Here is a 22,019-nt window from a genome sequence, read left to right as displayed (position 1 = left end):
GGCTCTCCTTTATTTCCCCACATGTGGGGCAGAATGAAGATCACCCTTTAAATGCAGCTTCCGAATGCTGACTGCTTGCTCTGGCTCTCAGAGCGGTGAGCTCTGAGCAAGCAGTGGCCGCACCTGTATATGTCGTGCTTGACGCTGGCCCTTGCCTTCTGCCCTGGCTCGTAGTTCTCGGGCGGCATGTAGATGATGGTCCCTCCTTCTGGGGCAGCCTTACTATTCCGTGACTGTGACAGCGACATCATGCGCCACTTCGATAAACCAAAATCTGCGATCTGTGAGGGAAAAGAGTCAGGGATCGAATTTAAAGATGTTCTCTTTAAACAATATTATATATGTTAACATTTTATTTCTACAGACTCCACTAGATTCTTGGATTCCATAGTGCCGAGCCCAATAACACACCGACGGAAGTTTAGCACAGTATCACAGGTTTCAAGAGGGAGGCTCTGGAAAAGAAAAGAGTGTTTTCCCTGTATTCTGAGTGAGTGCACACACCGTTTCTGACAAGCGGCTTCACAGCATGTGCTTTTCAAATCCACCTGCAGCTCACAGAGCTAACCTCCTCATCGCATGGGAGCGTCACTCAAGTTGTTATCACTCAGGCTTATATGTTCTTACTAGAGGCCCAGTGCACAAAATTCGTGCACGGGGGGTGTCCCGCAGCCCAGCCTGCACCCTCTCCAATCTGGGACCCCTCAAGGGGTGTCCGACTGCCCGTTTAGGCCCGATCCCAGTGGGATCGGGCCTAAACGGGCAGTCGGACATCCCTCCCACAATCCAAGACTGCTGGCTCCCAACTTCTCGCCTGCCTGCCTTCCTGATTGCCCCTAACCGCTTCTGCCTGCCAGCCTGATCACCCCTAACCACTCCCCTGCCAGCCTGATTGATGCCTAACTGCTCCTCTGCCAGCCTGTTTGCCCTTAACTGCCCTCCCTTGCAGGCCTGGTCCCTTCCAACTGCCCTCCCCTGCTGGCCATCTTGTGGTGGCTATCTTGTGTCCACATGGGGGCAGCCATCCTGTGTGTTGGAGTGATGATCAATTTGCATATTACTCTTTTATTAGATAGGATAGAGGCTGGTGCACGGGTGGGAGCTAGCTGGTTTGCTCTGAAGGGTGTGCCAGATCAGGGTGGGGGCTCCCTTGGGGCATGGGGTGGCCTGGGTGAGGGGCCTGTGGTGGTTTGCAGGCCAGCCACGCCCCCTGGTGACCCAAGCAGAGGCCCTGGTATCTGGGGTTTATTTATCTTCTATAATTGAAACATTGTAGCCTTAAGCAGTGGCCTGGGCCTGCCAGGGCTGCGGGAGCTTGTATTCCTCCATCCTTGGGGACAACTCAAGCCTCCTGCTCTCTCCAGCTCCGTGGCTAACGCCATTTTTGTTGGGATTTATTTATCTTCTATAATTGAAACTTTGTAGCCTTGAGTGGAGGCCTGGGCCTGCCAGGGTGTGCAGAAAGCTTGGCTTCCTCCATTGCCATGGAAACCCAAGCCTCCTGCTCGCTCCGTGGCTGCAGCCATATTGGTTGGGTTAATTTGCATACTCGCTCCTGATTGGCTGGTGGGCGTGGCTTGTGAGTGTAGTGGAGTGATGGTTAATTTGCATATTACTCTTTTATTAGATAGGATTTGTAACGCTCTAAAAATAGCATCCTTGCATTTTGAGAAAAGCAGAATCCCTATAGTGTACAGTTCATTATTCTATGATTTATGCTCCTCTCAGATGAACCATGTCTGTGGGCAGCATTATCATCCTATCTAATAAAGAGGGAATATGCTAATTGACCATCACTCCATCACAAAGATGGCTGCATCCACAGCTGAGGCCAAGTTACCATAAAGAGCCTTAATGAGCAATCAGCAGGGACCTGAAGCTATGCCCTCCCCCGCCCCCGTGGGGCTTGACAGGGGACCTCAGGCCGTGTCCCCCACCCAGCAGGGCTTGACAGGGGACCTCAGGCTGCACACCCCACCCAGCAGGGCTTGACAGGGGACCTCAGGCCATGCCCCCCACCCAGGCATCAGGCCGGGGGACCTCAGACTGCACCCTCTGCCCGGTGGGGCTTGACAGGGGACCTGAGGCTGTGCCCCCCTGCCTGGCTGGGCTTGACAGGGACTTAGGCCACGCCCCCTGCCCTGGCATCAGGCTGGGGGACTTCAGGCTATGCCCCCCACCCAGCAAGCCTTGACAGGGGACTTCAAGGTGCACCCCCAGTGCTGGGTCGGGGGACCTCAGACTGCACCTCCTGCCCAGTGGGGCTTGAGTGGGACCTCAGGCTGCGCCCCCCTGCCTGGCTGGGCTTGACAGGGGACCTCAGGCCACACCCCCCACCCAGTGGGGCTTGACAGGGGACTTGAGGCTGCGTGCACCCCCCCCCCCCCCCGCCGGTGGGGCTTGATGGGGGACCTGAGGATGCGACCCCTCCCGGTGCTGGGCCGGGGGACCTGAGGCTGCGTGCCCCCCCCGCCGCCCCACCTGGCAGGGCTTGATGGGGGACCTCAAGGCATGCCCCCTGCCTTGCAGGGCTTGACAAGGGTGGGACTGGCCAGGTCTGGATCCAGCCCAATGAGGGGGGGGTGCGGTCGGGTCTGGGTCTCACGCGATTTTGAGGCACATGTGGGTGGGTGGGTGGGGACTTGACTCTGGGTCCCATGGTGTGCTCCAGACTCTGACAGGAGGAAGGTTTTCATATACATTTTACTAATTTTCTTTCATCTCTGACACTTCTATTATAAAGGGCAAATAGCAATATTAAATTATTTCCTCTAATTAATCCCCTTTTAATGTGCATGAATTTCGTGCACTGGGCCACTAGTTAGCACATAAAGCACTATGTCCACGCCAACGAGCACCTAAAGAATTGCCACGGACCAAGCCTGTGCTTCTGCCTGTCCTTCAGTTTTATGCTGTTTGTAAATCCCCTGCATATGTTACAATATATCTGACAACTAAGTATTTAAAAGGTACCTTATTTTTAAAAATGGAAGACAAACGATAAGAACAGACACAAGTTCAGTGGGCGAGAGGCTGTGGCCTTGCAGCATTGCTGTGGGTCTTCAGACCCGATGCTGCGGAGCTTCCAGGAGCAGTGGGCAGCTCCAGCCAGGACACCACTGTGCTTGTTGTTTAACGCGGGTATTTTCACAATTTTTAACAGAAGAAATCTTTTGTTCAGTGTGTAGATGAATTTGAGATACAATATGGTCCCACTCCAAAGAGGGAGGGGTGGGACAAGAGCAAGTGTTAACATTTCCCTGAGCCTCAATGACCCGTCTGTGGCCTGTGAGTGATAATTCTGTGTAGCATGGGGTTGTACTGAGGGAACTAAACGGGCTAAACAGGTATTGCTGAGGTGCTCCTCACAGGACTCCATCCCTGAAGGTTGCTCTGTTCACACAGTACACCAATCACAGAGCCAGGCTCAGGCCAAGGGTCTGGGTGTGAGGGCTCCAGGGAGCGCACATCCCACTCAACCCGCCCCCCCCCCAACACTGAAACTGCTCCTCCCCTCACCTCTGAAGGCAAAACACTACTCCGGACGCCATCTGAAGGGTAAGAAGCATTCTAGGACAGTCAAGTTTATCCTTGTCAGAGAGAAAAGTGCTAAAAAATTAGGGTGTAGCCTCATTTATACCTGAGCCCTCATTTGCAAACAACTGGTCTCCGTGTTGGCCTGGGTGGGGTGGGAGCAAGCACAGCCTGAGCGTGCTTCCCATTGCTCCTGAATGTCCCACACGGCCTCCTCTTCGTCTTTCCCACCCGGCCTGGACACGTGCCAGGATCCTCGCTCCTGCTGACTGAGTTTGTCTTTCACACAGCCCAGGCGTCTCCCCTTCCTGTCACACAGCGTCCCAGACGAAAGGCCAGGCTCGTAGGCTGGGACTCCAGTAGAAGGAAAAGGGGCCTTATAACCCCCCTCAGCAATGCAGGCAGAGCAGCAGCGTCCCCCTACACAGGATCTCCACATGCATTTCCAAGCTAAAGGTTTTCTTCTCAAATTAGAGAACGTGAAAATACACTACTCATGCCAATCAGCCACAATCCCACCAGCCTACTGGATCAGCTCCCTTCGTTCACACATACTGTCCCTCTGTGCAAGGCAAACAAGCTGTGAGGAAGCCCCTCTGAGTGCTCTGGCTCCAGGGAGGACAGACAGAACTGCAGAGAGACACACACTTTATTTTCAAAGACGCCTGTCACTGCTTCATTTGTATCTAAGACCCCCTAATGGACACCTGACAAACAGATAACCAAATGGAATGTATACTTTTTAAAGTGGAAAAGTCTCAATTGAGCTTAATTAGCAGTAAACATTTTTGTTTTCTTTTAAAAAATATTTATTGTTGAGAGTATTACAGATGCCCCCCCCCCCTCAGTTCCCACCCCGCCCCTTCACCACCTTAGTCTGTATCCATAGGTAAGATCTTTGGTTAACCTCTTCCTGACCCCATCCCCACTTCCTTCTGAGATTCATCAGTCCGTTCCATGCTTTTGTTTCTATTTTATTCACCAGTTTATTTTGTGCATTAGATTTCTTATTCGTTTATTTTGATTTTTACTAGATTTAATTGTTGATAGGTATTTGTTGCCATTTTATTGTTCATAGTTTTTGTCTCTTCTTTTTCTTAAAGAGTGTCCTTCAGCATTTCATATAATACTGATTTGGTGGTGATGAATTCCTTTAGCTTTTTCTTGTCTGTGAAGCTCTTTATCTGACCTTCAATTCTACATGATAGCTTTGCTGGGTAGCGTAATCTTGGTTGTAGGTTCTTGCTATTCATCACTTTGACTATTTCTTGCCACTCCCGTCTGGCCTGCATAGTTTCTGTTAAGAAATCAGCTGACAATCGTATGGGTACTCCCTTGTCGGTAACTAACTGCTTTTCTCTTGCTGTTTTTAAGATTCTCTCTTTGTCTTTAGCCCTTGGCATTTTAATTATGATGTGTCTTGGTGTGGTCCTCTTTGGGTTCCTCTTGGTTTGGCTTCTCTGTGCTTCCTGAACTTGTAAGTCTATTTCTTTCACCAGGTGGGGGAAGTTTTCTGTCATTATTTCTTCAAATAGGTTTTCAATATCTTGCTTTCTCTCTTCTCCTTCTGGCACTGCCATAATGTGAATGTTGGTACGCTTGAAGTTGTCCCAGAGGCTCCTTACACTATCTTCATATTTTTGGAAACTTATTTTTTTTTTTAGCTCTTCTGATTGGGCGTTTTATGCTTCCTCATATTCCACAAATCATTGATTTGATTCTCAGCATCCTCTACTCTACTGTTGGATCCCTGTAAATTATTCTTTATTTCGGTTAGTGTATGCTTAATTTCTGACTGCTCTTTTTCATGTCTTTGGTATTCTCACTAAGATCCTTGAAAGTCTCATGAAGATCCTTGAGTAACCTTGTAACTATGCTTTTGAACTCTCTATCCAATAATTTGCTTGCTTCCATTTCTTTCATTTGTGACATGTTTGTCTCCACGTTTTGGCTGTTTCCATGTGTTTGTTTCTATGTAGTAGGTAGAGCTGCTATGTCTCCTGGAATTGGTAGAGTAGCCTTATGTAGTAGGTGTCCTATAGGGCCCAGTGGCTCAGCCTCCCCAGTCACCTGAGCTGGGCACTCTAGGTGTGACCCTGTGTGGGGTCAACTACAACAAGACTGTGTACACAGACCCTGTGTGGGCTGTGTGCACAGTCTTGTTGTAGTTGAGCCTTGACTGCTGTTGGCATCATTGGGAGGGATTGACCTCCAGGTCAACTGGCTGTGAGGACCAGCTGCAGCTACAGTGGAAGAGCTGCTGTGCAGGAAACACCTCTATGGAGCAGCTCTTGCTTTAGTGGGGCTTTGGTGCTCACTGAGTCTGCCCCTGGAGTGTCTCACTTGTGGCTGCATAGAGCTGTAATCTGCTATGGTCTGAAGCTATCTACGGGTGCATTGGCTCTAGGGCCTCCAGGGAGGTGCAAAGTCAGCCACTGCCTGGGGCCACCTGGCAGGAGCTACAGAGGGATCTGCAGATGGCTGCTATTTGCAGTTTGTATTGGGTTTGGAGGTGCCCAGGTGAGGCCCAGCTATACAGCAAGGCAGGCTGCTGCTAGTGGCAGGTCTTGGGCCTTTTATTGATTTTTGGGGTATGCTGTCACCAGCTGCAGCTTAAGAAAATATAGCAAAGTCTGAAGCCTAAGCCAGGACAGGCCATTCATATAGAAAAGCTGCTCCAAACAGCTTGGGTGGGCCTGTGAATTGGATAGGACAGGGTCTCAGGAAATCCCAAGGGCAGAGCGAACAGTGTGCTCTAGGCTGGAGATTCCCATATGGTTGCTAGTCAGCCCTGTGATAGGGGAGGTCCCAGCACAAGAACAATGACCCCTGCAAGAACACCTGTCTGGGAGAAGGCCTCCGTGTCCCTCAGCCACAGTCCCCGCTGGTTGTTACATCCTAAAGTTATAGCGACTTCTCTTTCCAGCTCTGGAGCCCTGGCCTGGGGGGCTGGTGTAGGGCTTGGACCCTTTGCTCCTCAAGGGAGGCCTCCATTGAGATTATCTCCCTCCCGATTAAAGAAATGGCACACACATGGGTGTCGGACCAGCCCGTTCCATGCCTCTGCCCTCCTACCAGTCTCAGTGTGCTTTCTTCTTTACCTCTCTAGTTGTAGGACTTCTGTTCAGCCAGCTTTTAGGTGGTTCTGAATGATGGTTGTTCTGTATTTCAGTTGTAATTTTGATGGGTTGTGGGAGGCAGCAAGTACAGGCATTTATCTATGCCGCCATCTTGGTTCTTCTCATACTTCAACATTTTTCTTTTAGATACTATGTTTCTGGTTAGCATTCCAGTAAGAAATCGTACTTAAAAAATCTGTAAAAAGGTGTAAATTTACATTTAATTTTATTAAGTACTTTTACAGATGTTTTGCACTTCATTTAAAGGTCCTTCCAAGAAGATAAGTAGATCGATAATTCTTACATTTTTGTGAGTCATGATGAATTTTTACTTTTATTGTATATATATATTTTTAATCCTCATCCGAGGATATTTTTACCATTGATTTTTTGAGAGAGTGGGAGGGAGGGAGGGAGAGACAGAGAGAGAGAAATGTTGATGTGAGAGGGACACATTGATTGGTTGCCTTCTGCAGGTGCCCCGACCCAGGCTGGGGATCGAATCTGCCACCCAGGTATGTGTCCTTGACTGGGAATCAAACCTGTGACTCTTCGGTCCTTGGGCTGATGCTCTAACCACTAAGCATGGACAGGGCCACAGTGTGTCACTTGTGGCTGTGCAGAGTTATAATCTGCTGTGGTCTGAAGCTATCTATGGGTGCACTGGCTCTAGGGCCTCCAGGGAGGTGCAAAGTCAGCCACTGCCTGGGGCCACCTGGCAGGAGCTACAGAGGGATCTGCAGATGGCTGCTATTTACAGTTTTTATTGGGTTTGGAGGTTCCCTGGTGAATTTTTGCTTTTTTTTTAAAAAAAATATGGTTTTATTGATTTCAGAGAGGAAGGGAGAGGGAGAGGGAGATAGAAACATCAATGAGGAGAATCATTACTGGCTGCCTCTTGCACACCCCCTACTGGGGATCGAGCCTGCAACTAGGCAAGTGCCCTGACTGGGAATGGAACTATGACTTCATGGTTCATGGGTTGACACTCAGCCACTGAGCCACACTGGTCAGGCTGACTTTTTGCTTTTAAGGGACTTGTATAAAATAAAAAGTGAAGACACACAGTTACATACAAGAGAATGTGGCTAATTTATAAGAATAGTATTAGAAAAGTCACAGTTCTATTTGTATGTGCTACAGTTAATTAAAATTTACAAAAATACATTAAGCCAAACTATTTAAACATTCTATTCATATCAAAGAGAGGCCAAGGGTGCTCTACTGATCAATGAAGAAGAGAAAGATGATCGCCTGTTACTTTGCTTCTGTTTTCTCTGGACTGAGATGCAGAAAGCCAAGTCCAAGGAGGTTGAAAGGGTTATAAAATGCAAGTCTTAGGTATTTTATATACACTTCAGGTTCTTGAGAATTTGCAAATACTTCCCAGTACAATCAGTGTTATTTGTGGGATAGCATATGAGAAAAGTGAAAGTCATTCTGATTTTTAAAAAGGAAAAATATTGATTTCTCAAGTCTACATACTGGCGGGAGACTATCCTTAACCCCTGGTTTAAAAATTTTAGAAAATTTTATAAAAGGGATACTCTATGAGCAATTAATGAAAAAGCCAGCAAGAATTCATGAAAAATAAAAGTTAAACTGAAACCAGCAGTCAATTTCAGACCTCAGGCTACTGCTGTGCCACGCGTGGACAGTCCCCGAAGCACAGTGCTCACAGGACTGCTCACTGAAGGAAAGAATGCGGACTCCATTCCTCTTTCCGAAGTGTTACTACTGACAAAGTCAATATGAAAGCAAGTTGTATATCATAAAACATTCCAAAGTGCTTAATAACAGCATCCTTGACCGTAAGCTGGCAGGCCTCTCTGGTACAGAGATCTGAAAGTCATTCCTTTGGTCATTCAACAGATATTTACCGAATCCTTCTATATGGCAGTTCGCAAAATAGACTACATTTATGTCTTCCTGGAGCTCACATGCCAACTGGGGGAGCTGGCCAGTAAACATATTAATAAAAAATGTATGTCAGATGGTGAAAACCACTGTGGAGAAGCTGAAATGGAGGCACGAGGGGAAGGGGACCTGGCAGGGGTCCAGGGACAGCCACCTGAAAATGAGGCTGCAGACCGGGAAGAGCCATGCGGATGTCTGGAAAACAGTCATGATATTCTTATGGACAAAATGGGGACATATGGGTGCATACCAGTGCTTTTAGGGTTACTCCAAACAAACGAGGATTATTCCCCAGCAGTGCTGACTGACAGGGACCTGAGGGAGTTCTTAGCGCCGCGTAGTGCAGCTCTGATCAGAACTCTGCACCGTTAAAATTAATCATGACTCACACACAACACACAAAAAACTGGCTAATTACATTTTAGGATGACACAAAGCTGGGAAACAAACCGCAACCCGTGGAATACAGAAACAGCTTTCAGAAAGGTCTTCAAGGGTAAAGTGATCGCTCAGGCTTAACAAGACAAAGCTCTGATGTCCAGAATGTACTCTGCAGAGCACATGGTAAGGAGATGGGGCTCAAGCGGTAATACATGAAAGAAAGAACCTCTCAGGGCTTTCTGTTGACCCCGAAAGCTGACTGTGGTGATATGGCTGCTCCCCCAAAGCTAACAAATTATTAAGGAACTGTTAAGTAACGTCTTTAGGACTAGGGTAAAGGACACTTCCCTTCAATTCTACAATGGAGAGTTTTTTGTTCAGTTCTGAGGGTCAAAATTTAAGAGTGATTGAAACACAGATTCATCTAGATAGCACCTGGGATTCAATCCAGGGTAGAAGGAAACTGGTTGAAGAGCTAGGGGTGGTAGCAGGGAGTCTGAGGGCAGAGCAATAGCCATCCTCAAATAGGGGCAGGGCTGTCCTGCAGAGGCAGAACTGGAGCCCGCGGGCAGAAGCAGCAGGGGAGGAGTTCTGGTTGATCACATAAGAAAATGTCAGTCATTCCAGGATGGATGTTGAGACTCCTGTCACGGGATAACTGCCATGGGGGCTAGGGATGGCTGCAGTGAGGCTGCAGGGGCTGAAGCAGGGTTCCCTAACTGATGTCATCGACTAGTCTCTTTCTAGCAAGGCTGAGGAAGTGCTGTCAGTAAAGGTTTATTTTTCACTTAAATTTTCTTACATTTTTTGTACTAATTTTTCTGTTGTTCCAATTTCCTTATTAGTTATTTGTTTGAACATTTTTGATATTTACAATAATCTTCAATCATATATATTATTGTAAGAAATGTAGCAAAATATTATATAGAAAAGAGCTGCATTTAGTATTAAGAAGGGTAACTGAAATCCCTATATCTGCTGCCTTTAGATGCCTACATCTTTTCCTTTATACAAAATTAATTCAAAGTAAAAAAATTAACTCAAAAGCATAAAATGATACAACTTTTAGAAGATAACCTAGAAGAAAATCTTCAATACCTATGCTTACTGAAGAGCGCTTAGTCATGACAGAGAAAGCATGACCCTAAAAGAAAAACATGGTAAGTTGAACTTCATAAAATGAAAGATTTTGCTTTGTGAAAGAACCTGTTTAAAGAATGAAAAGAACAATCTATGGACCAGGAGAGAATATTTGCAAACTACATATATGATGAAGAACTCATATCAAGAAAACACATACAACTCTCAAAACTGACAGTAAAGAAAACCTCAAAAATCCCATTAGAAAATGGCTTCAGACATAGCATTTCACTGAAAAGGTACATAGATGACACATAGCACATGAGAGGGTGCTCATCATTAGCTATTAAGAAGATGCAAATTAAGACCACAATGAGCTATTACATTTGTCAGAACAGCCAAAATAAAAACTGGTGGTAACACCAAATGCTGGTGAGGATGTGGAAAAGCTGGGTCTTAGGACGCATTGCTGGTGGAATATAAAATGGTGCAGCCACTCTGGATGTAAAGTAGTTGGATAAAATAGATCTTAAAAAAGCTAAACATACTCTTACCATGTGACCAAGCAGTTGGGCATCTATCCTAGAGGAATGAAAATTAATGTTCATTCAAGAAGTTGTACAGGATTGTTCGTGGGAACTTTCTAGTAATTGCCAAAGACTGGAATGACCAATGTCTCTCAACAGGCGAATAAACAAGGGGGTATTCCCATACTGTGGGATACTATTCAGCAATAAACAAAGAACAATTACTAATGCAAGTAACAACTTGGATGGATCTCAAAGGCATTATGCTAAGTAAACAAAGCCAATCGCAACATATCCCACACTATATGATTCTATTTATAAAGCATCCTCCAAATGACGAAATGAGAGATGGAAAGCAGATGGGTGGTTTCCAGGGGCCAGAGATGGTGCAGGGCAGGGAGGGGTGTGGCTGGAAGGAGCAGCATGAGCGCTCTCTGTGGTGTGGGGCACTGAGCACAGGTGATCAAGTGACACAGAACTACATATGTCCATCGTACCAATGCCAAATTCTTGATCTTGAAATTGTACTGTCATTATGTGTGATGCAACCATTGGCAGAAAATGAGTAAAGGTCACATGGGACCTCTCTGTATTATCTTGGAAACTTGGTATGAATCTATAACAAATTCAAAATGAAAGTTAAAAAAGGTGTGCTCCACAATTTCAATCAAGAATGTAACCATTTTGTATTGTGTGCTGTAATGGGTCTATCTCTGTAGTGAAATAGGGCCATGGAAAAGGGAGAGAGATTCATCTGGCCAGGTGAAAAAATTACTGAAGTCTTTTCAGAGCTACTAATCACAAGAATGCCCTTAACTTTTAAAAAAAAGTAATGACCTTAACATGAAATTCATTATCCAATAAGATATTCTGAGTCTTCAGGTCATGATGCAGAAGAGGAGGGTTCATATTATGCAGGTAGTTCACGCCCAGGGCGATTTCATGCAGGATGCGGAATCTCAGTGGCCAGGCGACTTCCGGATATTCTGTTTTCTTCATATATGCAAGAAGACACAAAACCAAAGTCAGTGGACAAATTTCCATACATTCACACTTAGGAAATTAAATATTCCATGAGAAATATAGCATAAACTAAGGTCAAAACATATGCTCATTTATTTTACATAGTAACAAATTTGACATCAACATCACTGTATCCTATTTCCTTTACTTTTTAGAGAAAATAACTTTATAGTACTGATACTTATTCCCTTTTAGTCTATATTGGTAATGTCACTACATGATATTGGTTCTTCTTTTTTCAGTTGACAGTTTCAATTCCTTTTTAATCTATGTAACACTCATACACGTACACACATACCCACACCCACCTCCCCATTTTATGGCTTATATCAAGTAGCCTGTGCGCACACGTGCGCACACACACACATAATTTGTTTCTAGTACATACCAAACCATTTATTCAAATTAATGTTTTAATTTTCTGATTAATATAAAATTAATCATTATATCTATTAAAAAGTATGACCATATTATATTTATTGACTAAGCATTAATATTTCACACTTTTACTAATATAATTAATTTATTTGCATTTCAACTTGAAAAATTAGCCTTGAATTTTGTTTTTATGAAGGAGGCAAAGTTCATCTTTATTTATAAAGCATATATAATACAGACATTTAAAGCAATGTTTTATATTTCTTGGTACTTACAAGTGATATCCATTCGAACTTTGATTAAAAAATTCTGAACATAAAATTTTAATGCAGAACCTTAGGAAAATGAGTATACTCAGAAAAGTCAGATATTTGGGGAAGATTCTCCAGTGAATCATCAGGCACCATGCCACTGGGCATATTTTTCTACATGACAGGAAGCAGTATGCTTCTATGAAAGCTCCAAACTGTTCTTGAGATTTTTTTTCTGCAAATGGATCAGCTTATAGTTCAGTGATCACCTGGCATGAAAGTGGGCGAAATACTTTGTGCTGACATTGTATTTTGACTTATTTCAGCAATCTTCCATGAGGGTGGGGGAGGGCGCGTCAAGACAATCCCACCTAATGACGCAACACAGGAAACCAAAAAAACACAAATACGCACGTCGAACATTAGTTCCCCTGGTATATACAGAGCCCCGTCCACTAAGTGGCTGAATCTTTTCCTCCATACAAAGGTAACTTTCTGGAAATTATGTAGGTGACAGGGGGGAGAAGTCCTCTCTGCACATGTGTGAAATGGGAACTTCTGGTCATGGCTCCTTCCAGGAGTTAGCAGTCCCCTGTGGAGGCTCTAGAATTCTAGAGGCTCAGACCTGGCTGCCAGAACATCTACTGGGTGCTGGGTGTGGGAAGTAAACATTAGAATTCCTACTTCTTTCTCAAAAAGAAGTTGTGCTGGATTAATACTTGCATCTTGGCTGCGGTGGTGGTTACACACACCTCACACACTGACCCCATCCTGCTTTAGATGCTCACACCATACATAGAACGTGATGTGTCCCAGGCAAAGAGGAAGTCCCTCCCCCAGAGGCTGTGCTGCCAGCAGCCCCCTTTTTCCCATCAGAACACTGATGGATAGGCATTTAGGATTTTACACTTTATATTACCAAGTTTTAACTAAACCAACCTCGCTAAATAGACTGAGTGTTGTTGGTTTTTAATATATTTTTATTGATTTCAGAGACGAAGGAAGAGGGAAGAGATAGAAACATCAATGATGAGAGAATCATTGGTCAGCTGCCTCCTGCATGCCCCCTACTGGGGACTGAGCACACAACTCGGGCGTGTGCCCTGACTAGAATCGAACCAGAACCCTTCAGTGTGCAGGTTGACGCTCTATCCACTGAGTCAAACCAGCCAGGGCTGGACTGAGCGTTTTAAAAAGATTTATTAAAAGAAACTGCAGGTTGGAGATCACATCAACTCAAGCAAACAACCATAGATGCATACACATATTTTGAGAATGAGGATCCCCAAATTTGTTTACTGATGGGATTCACAATCAAAGCCAGAGAAACTGGTACCTTGAGAAAAAAAGTAAATGGCTCACACCATTGTCAGTCATGGAAAAGCCAATGCATTCGGTACTCAGAGATAGATTTATTTGGCCTAGTAACTGAGAATTTTATGAACTGGTACTATTGACATTTAGTTTGAATCCTAAGTTGTCTTTAACATAAGATAAAACCCGGCCTGACAGTGGACCATGCAGTGTGCCCTTTACCTTTTCTCTCTCTTATGCCCACCTGATTATACACGTGGACACTGGAATTCAGTGTAGAACTCAGTAACCTAAGCAAAAGAACCTTGACTCCTTAGCATACAAGGCCTGACTTCACATTACTTTTAACAACACAAAAGAAGCCATAGATGGTGAAACTTTAGCACCGCGTTGTTTTTCATTATTCTTATTTTGATTCATCTATATTGATCCCCAAATAACTAAACACTTTATAGCTTTGTTAACAGAATTACAGCCACTGAAAATGTATAATACTTACCCTATGTAGGAGTTCATTTAATGATCCATTTGGCATGTATTCAGTAACTATTCCCAAAAATTCAGGCTCATTGCAAATTCCCAAAATTGGAAGGATGTAACTAAATCTAGCTTTGTGTAAAATTTCAGCTTCTCTTAAGACATCATTTCTTTCACTAAAGAAAAAAAAGCAAAATTATCTTAAAGTAATGGAAAATACACAATTATCATGCCCATGATATTAAGTTAGCCTGGACTTTTTCAGTAATTAGCTTTTGACTTCTTGTAAATTATGCAACTCTCGGTCCTTTAGTTTCATCATATTTAAAGTAGGGAAAACACCTACCCTGTATAGTCTACAGGTTTGTTTACAGACCAAAATAACGTCTATAAGCCACTGACAGGAAAAAGTGCTACGCGTAGGCTATCATAATGATACTTTCCTAGGAAAAGGAAAGAACACTATGGGTAAGTTTACAAAGTCTATAGTATTAGAACGATTGGTGTGTGAAATAATTAAACTATTACATTTATGTTGTATTAAGATGATCAGATTTGATTCGATTATATTAAATTTATAGTTGCATACCATGTAAAATTTCCCCAAATATCCTGACTATTAAGACATCTTGAGTTGTAGATTTAAATAACTAGGTACTAGTTGCATGAGGGTCAATGCTACTTAGGAATTATCCTCTAGGACCCAGAAAGAGAACACTGAGAACAGGTGAGTGCTTCTAACAGATGCCTGGGGGCCTCAGGGTCCAGGTCCATTTGCTTATTCTTACATAAAACAAATAAATATGGAACCTTAATTAAGAATAAAAAGTGCCAGCATTATGGAGAATATAAAGATGAAAGAACATAGTCTGTGCTCTCAAGCTGCCCAGAAATCTTTTTAAAGAAAAATAAATACTCATTATGGTTTTGATTTGCATTTTCCTGGTGGTAAGTGATGTTGAACACCTTTTCAAATACCTGTTGGCCAACATATGCCTTTGGATGTGTTAATTATGTGATTTGGTAACCTTTCCACAATATATGTGTGTCAAATCATTATGTAGTATACTTTAAAAACCAGTCATACAGGCAGTCCATGGCCACACAGGATGGTGGTCCTGTAGATCATAACGGAGCTGAAGAATCCCTATGGCTTCGTGACACTGCAGCCATCCTGAGGTTTAACCATGTGCTGTTTTATACAGTGACACGCTACACAGCTTATAGCCCAGGAGCAATGGGCTCTGCCACGCAGCCCAGGGGAGCAGCAGGCGCGATGTTCGTACGACAACAGAATCGTCTAAGGATGCATTTCTTCTACTGTATCCCTGTCATTAAGTAGCACATGATTGTATACAATTATATCAATTATATTTGCCAATTATTCATTAATAAAATTAAAAATAAGGAAGGAAATTTAAAAAGAAAAATAAACACAAAATATAAGGCAATTATTCATTAATAAAATTAAAAATAAGAATTAAAAAAGTTAAAACTTAAAATATAAGGCAGAATGTAATTAGTGCCACACATACACAAACACACACATAACTAAATGAATCAATAAAGGACTGTGGGAACCCAGGGGAAGACAGGAAACACTGGGCTCGGGAGTCATCTGTCTTCAGGAAGGTGGCTTTCAACTACATTTTATGAATGGACAGAATCTCAACCTTTGGAGAAAGGACATCTAAGACCCATGTGGCCTCCAAGATGAGAGGGACCTTGCCTTTTCATCTGTGCATCCCCAGGGCTGGCACTTAGTAGAGGTTTAATAGACAAGCACCAAGTGTATTCAAGGAAGTTGGAGTGAGGGCTCAGTTTCCTGTGAATCAGGCCGCACAGCAGTGGTGGAAAGGGTGGAGGTGACCAGGGCGGCAGGGCCATGTCTCAGAGTCCTAAAGCCGGAGGAGGGCGCTGACACTTTATTTGCTAGTCTCTGAGTTGGGACTGCAGGTTTTTAAGCAGAGAAATGACATAAGCAGAACAAACTTTTAGGATTCACTTGGCAGCAGGATGTAGGATCAGCGGAAAGAGGTAGAGCTTGAGTCAGGCGTTAGCTATGATACTAGTTAAGATGTGAAGCAATGGAAGTCTGAAACTGTAAAGGCCACAGTGGAAATGGAAAGAAAAACACCAGCTGACTAGGATGTCCAGGCTGTTGTGGTGAAGGGGGGGAGGAGAGAGAGAGAGAGAGGGAGAGAGAGAGAAAAGAAAGGAAGGAAGGAAGGAAGGAAGGAAGGAAGGAAGGAAGGAAAGAAGGAAGGAAGGAAGGAAGGAAAGGGAATTGAAGACGCCATCAGTTTTCACCCGGGAAGAATGGGTTGGTAGCAGCACTAACAGAAGAGAACCATGGCAAGAAGAAGCCACTAGGTAAGTGATGGTGATGAGTCTGCCACCAAGCTCTGCCATAATGGCTGTTGCAATAAGAAAAGCAGCAGACATTCCAGACCAGATAATGAGGCCTGCTTTAAAAATAAACAGAGAAAAATAAGCCAAAAAAATCTTAGTCATTTATGTTTTGAATAAATTATATATGTATGTGTATATATATATATTTACATGTTTAAAATTGAAGACTTGGAAAAGGGCACACCCTTTTCTTCAGCCACTTTATATCCCAACCGTGAAGCAACCAATTAAATCAGTTTGTGAGACCAGTTTTAAGTAACCCTACATTCCCTAAGTTAAAACAGTTCTGTATTCGCAACAAAACAGTTACTGGGCAGCACGCAGGCAGGGAGACGTGAGCCACCTGAGACTACTGGACACTCTGAGAAAGGACCATAGACAGACGAGTACAGACGGAGTACGTGGGAGTCTGGGTGGCACAGCCCTCCTCCCAGGATGGGTATGAGGTACTCTTCCCTCTACTCTGACCTACTGTGTGCCAGCCACTTCGGAGGCACTATCACAGCACATCACTCTAAAGTGGGTTCACTACCCCACTGTACGCAGGGCTCTGAGGCTGCGGTCCATTCTTACTTTTCTAGAGGTTACACCAAGAGCAAGGGGCAGCGTGGAGTCGGATTTGAATCGCCCTGGTGGGACTCTAAAGCCTGTGTTCTTTCCATTCCGTGTGTGATCAGAGAAGAAGAGGGTTCTTAAGATCAGGTTTTGGGAATTTTGAGTGAGTGGGAAAACAGAAAAAGCCAAAACAATTTAAAATAGGTTTTTATATTTTTAAACATAGAACTGTGAAATACAGCTTCTGTAGACATATCACCAAAATTACCAGCCAAAAAACAATTATGGCGTCTACAGGGTGTTTGACCAACCAACCAGTCCCATCTACTCACAAGGAGCTGGGAGTTGGGGAAGGCCCTCTCCGGGAGAAATCGGGTGTGGAGGGCTGACCAATCCCTAAACGTAAACTAGCTTTTCTTTCAAGTGACCCCAAAGCACATGCAGACATCATCCAGGCCAGAAACCGCAAGTCCCTGTCTTGACTATTCCCACTTGATCCGTGCGGAGCAGCCGGTGCTCAGGCAGTGCAGCCCCTGCGGCTGTTCGCATCCCGGAAGCCAGTGGGAGAAGCTCCTGATGCCGGGTCTCACCGGGCGCATGGCTGCTTTGACAACAGTTAGTTTCCTGCCCACGTAGTGGAGGATTTTAGATTATGGAAAGTGTTAATGAGTAAGGAAAGGGAACTTCCTCTTCATTCCTTGGCCCCACGTGGCACAAAACTTTAATTACGACCCACCACGGGAGGCTCCGTTCGCTTTAGAATGACTCTAACTAACAGGACCCTCGGCGCTGGACCCCACGCATGTGTAGAGTCCATTCCACAGCACATCGGCCGCTCCGCCTGCCTGCGCAGGTCGCCGAGTTACCTGCACACTCGCCCTGAACGTGCTCAGCATTCAAGGCCCGGCGAAAACAGGCCGCACCCAGTGTTGACGAGGCCGGGATCCGCGTGTGAGCCGGCAGGGAACCGCCTCAGGGGTGTCGCAGGCCTCCCGTGCGATCTGGGCCGTGCGGGCCTGACGCCAGGGCAGTCGGAAACCGGCCGCCCGGCAGGGACGCGGGTTCAGGGCCGCGAGCTCGGCAGTGTCTGGACCCTGAGCACTGCGGGGTCACGGCGGTGCGTGCGGTTGCGGCGCTCCCTGGCAACAGAAACGAACTCCCGCTTCTCCAGAACCTCACGCGCGTCGCACTGCGTCGCGGGCGGGACGTGCCAGGCGGCCCGCGTTTCCGGCCCTGTGGTAGCGCGGATTGAGGCCGCCGTCGGCAGGAACACAGTCCTTCCCGGGGCGGGCTCTCCCGCGAGAACAGCCGGCTGCCGTCTAGCGGGCGACCGCGCCGCTTTCGGCCACAGCGGGCCCAGCCCAGACGTCCCGACCCGGGCCACCCACGGCGCTCCGCCGGGGGCAGCGCAGCCTAGAGCGCGAGCCGGACCAGACGCGGAGCCCGGCGCCCGCGCAGCCGCGGTCATGAGGGAGCGAGGGAGCGAGGGGGCAAGGGGGCGAGGGGACGGCGGGGCGCCTACCTGTCGAGCAGCGGCGTGTGGATGTGCAGGTGCTTCACGGCCACCTGCACGCGCCAGTCGGCGTGGCGCGCGGACGACACGGTGCCGGACGCGCCGCGGCTAAGGAAGCGCAGGTCGGCGAGCTTGTGGGAGGGCACGGCGGGCAGCGCGCTGCAGATGGGCTCGGCGCTCATGGCTCCGGCCGCGCAGCCGTTCCCGCTGCCCACGCCCGGCTCCGGCTCCGCCCCCGCCCCGCGGGCGGCCAGACCTCCTGCTGCAGGTGGGCACTAGGTCGCCAGGTCGCCCATGCCCGCGCGGCTGCCCGCCGCCGCTTTCCCGGAGTCGTACCGACTGCAGCCCGGGCTGAGACTGGTGGCCCAGCGGCCGCAGCGGTGAGGCGCCTCCTCCCCGTCCCGCCCCCCGGCCCCGCCCCTCCGCTGGCTCCTCCCCACCCCCCGCCCACCCGCCACCGGCTCCTCCCTAGTCCCGCCCTCGGCCCCTCGCAGGCCCCCGCCTCTCACACTGGCTCCTCCTCAGCCCCGCCCACCCGCCCCGGCTCCTCGCCGGCCCCGCCCCCACGCGCCTGGCTGCTCCCGGCGCCACTCCTCCGCGCCTCTCGCGCTTCTCACCCGCTGGCTGGCGGGGCGACCCTGCGGGCCGTGGAGGAGCCGGGCGCCATTCGACCCCTGCCCGGTGGAACCGCGCTGTCCCCTCCACTCCGCTCCGCTGCCTGACGAGCCGCGCGGGAGGCTCGGGCGCTGACGCGGCCTCGCACCTGAGGGAGCGCGAGCCCAGGTGTGGCCTCCGCTGGGTCTGCTGTGGGGGGAGGGGTGGAGAGAGGGCGGCGGGCTCACGCACTCCTGAGCCCGTGAACTGCGGACCCGTCGCCCCCGGGCCACCCGCCTCAGCGACGCACTGCGGAGCACAGCAGGGCGGCCTCGGCCGCTCGTGTGACGGAGATGCGGGCAGCGCGGCCTCCAGCCCGAGTTTCAGGGGCGCCCGTGTCCATCCCGGGGTGCCTGGCGGGGGTGCCTCAGTCAGCCCGGCTGCACTCCTTCATGCACTCCTTCATGCACTCCTTCATTCACTCCTTCACTCCTTCATTCACTCCTTCATTCTTCATTCACTCCTTCACTCCCTCCTTCATTCACTCCTTCACTCCTTCACTCACTCCTTCACTCCTTCATTCACTCCTTCATTCACTCCTTCACTCCTTCATTCACTCCTTCAATCCTTTATTCACTCCTTCACTCCTTCATTCACTCCTTCATTCACTCCTTCATTCTTCATTCACTCCTTCACTCCCTCCTTCACTCCCTCCTTCATTCACTCCTTCACTCCTTCATTCACTCCTTCACTACTTCATTCACTCCTTCACTCCTTCATTCACTCCTTCAATCCTTTATTCACTCCTTCATTCACTCCTTCATTCACTCCTTCACTCCTTCATTCACTCCTTCACTCCTTCATTCACTCCTTCACTACTTCATTCACTCCTTCACACCTTCATTCACTCCTTCAATCCTTTATTCACTCCTTCATTCACTCCTTCATTCACTCCTTCACTCCTTCATTCACTCCTTCATTCTTCATTCACTCCTTCACTCCCTCCTTCACTCCCTCCTTCATTCACTCCTTCACTCCTTCATTCACTCCTTCACTCCTTCATTCACTCCTTCACTCCCTCCTTCATTCACTCCTTCACTCCTTCATTCACTCCTTCACTCCTTCATTCACTCCTTCATTCACTCCTTCACTCCTTCATTCACTCCTTCAATCCTTTATTCACTCCTTCACTCCTTCATTCACTCCTTCATTCACTCCTTCATTCACTCCTTCACTCCTTCATTCACTCCTTCATTCTTCATTCACTCCTTCACTCCCTCCTTCACTCCCTCCTTCATTCACTCCTTCACTACTTCATTCACTCCTTCACTACTTCATTCACTCCTTCACTCCTTCATTCACTCCTTCATTCACTCCTTCAATCCTTTATTCACTCCTTCACTCCTTCATTCACTCCTTCATTCACTCCTTCACTCCTTCATTCACTCCTTCATTCACTCCTTCATTCACTCCTTCACTCCTTCACTCCCTCCTTCATTCACTCCTTCATTCCTTCATTCACTCCTTCATTCACTCCTTCATTCACTCCTTCATTCACTCCTTCACTCCTTCATTCACTCCTTCATTCACTCCTTCATTCACTCCTTCACTCCTTCACTCCCTCCTTCATTCACTCCTTCATTCACTCCTTCATTCACTCCTTCACTCCCTCCTTCATTCACTCCTTCACTCCTTCATTCACTCCTTCACTCCTTCATTCACTCCTTCATTCACTCCTTCATTCACTCCTTCACTCCTTCACTCCCTCCTTCATTCACTCCTTCACTCCTTCATTCACTCCTTCATTCACTCCTTCATTCACTCCTTCATTCACTCCTTCACTCCTTCATTCACTCCTTCATTCACTCCTTCATTCACTCCTTCACTCCTTCACTCCCTCCTTCATTCACTCCTTCATTCACTCCTTCACTCCCTCCTTCATTCACTCCTTCACTCCTTCATTCACTTCTTCACTCCTTCATTCACTCCTTCAATCCTTTATTCACTCCTTCACTCCTTCATTCACTCCTTCATTCTTCATTCACTCCTTCACTCCCTCCTTCATTCACTCCTTCACTCCTTCATTCACTCCTTCACTCCTTCATTCACTCCTTCACTCCTTCACTCACTCCTTCATTCACTCCTTCATTCACTCCTTCATTCACTCCTTCATTCACTCCTTCACTCCTTCATTCACTCCTTCATTCACTCCTTCATTCACTCCTTCACTCCTTCACTCCCTCCTTCATTCACTCCTTCACTCCTTCATTCACTCCTTCATTCACTCTTCATTCACTCCTTCATTCACTCCTTCACTCCTTCATTCACTCCTTCACTCCTTCACTCCCTCCTTCATTCACTCATTCACTCCTTCATTCACTCCTTCACTCCTTCATTCACTCCTTCACTCCCTCCTTCATTCACTCCTTCATTCACTCCTTCATTCACTCCTTCACTCCTTCATTCACTCCTTCACTCCTTCATTCACTCCTTCATTCACTCCATTCACTCCTTCACTCTTCATTCACTCCTTCATTCACTCCTTCACTCCTTCATTCACTCCTTCATTCACTCCTTCACTCCTTCACTCCCTCCTTCATTCACTCCTTCATTCACTCCTTCACTCTTCATTCACTCCTTCACTCCTTCATTCACTCCTTCATTCACTCCTTCATTCACTCCTTCACTCCTTCATTCACTCATTCACTCCTTTATTTACTCCTTCACTCCTTCATTCACTCCTTCATTCACTCCTTCATTCACTCCTTCATTCACTCATTCACTCCTTTATTCACTCCTTCACTCCTTCATTCACTCCTTCACTCCTTTATTCACTCCTTCACTCCTTCATTCACTCCTTCATTCACTCCTTCACTCCTTCACTCCTTCATTCACTCCTTCATTCACTCCTTCACTCCTTCATTCACTCCTTCACTCCTTTATT

The 22,019-nt window shown here is 46.8% G+C and overlaps 1 protein-coding gene across 1 annotated transcript in view; it reads right to left on the bottom strand.

The window, feature by feature from the left end:
- Nucleotides 1-18,891, bottom strand: part of RIPK2 (receptor interacting serine/threonine kinase 2) — a 35,616-nt gene extending 16,725 nt beyond the window's left edge. Inside the window, 4 exon segments of the mRNA XM_080647111.1 lie at nucleotides 124-281; nucleotides 11,396-11,551; nucleotides 14,024-14,177; nucleotides 18,491-18,891. Coding sequence (XP_080503237.1) covers nucleotides 124-281; nucleotides 11,396-11,551; nucleotides 14,024-14,177; nucleotides 18,491-18,663 — 641 coding nt within the window. The 5' untranslated portion in view covers nucleotides 18,664-18,891.
- Nucleotides 18,892-22,019: the final 3,128 nt, after the last annotated feature.

The sequence above is a fragment of the Plecotus auritus genome, assembly GCF_963455305.1.
Source record: "Plecotus auritus genome assembly, chromosome: 11".
In the NCBI taxonomy this organism is placed as follows: Eukaryota; Metazoa; Chordata; class Mammalia; order Chiroptera; family Vespertilionidae; genus Plecotus; species Plecotus auritus.
The sequence above is the reverse complement of the archived record's forward strand: the minus strand, read 5'-3'. Positions and strand labels throughout refer to the sequence as shown.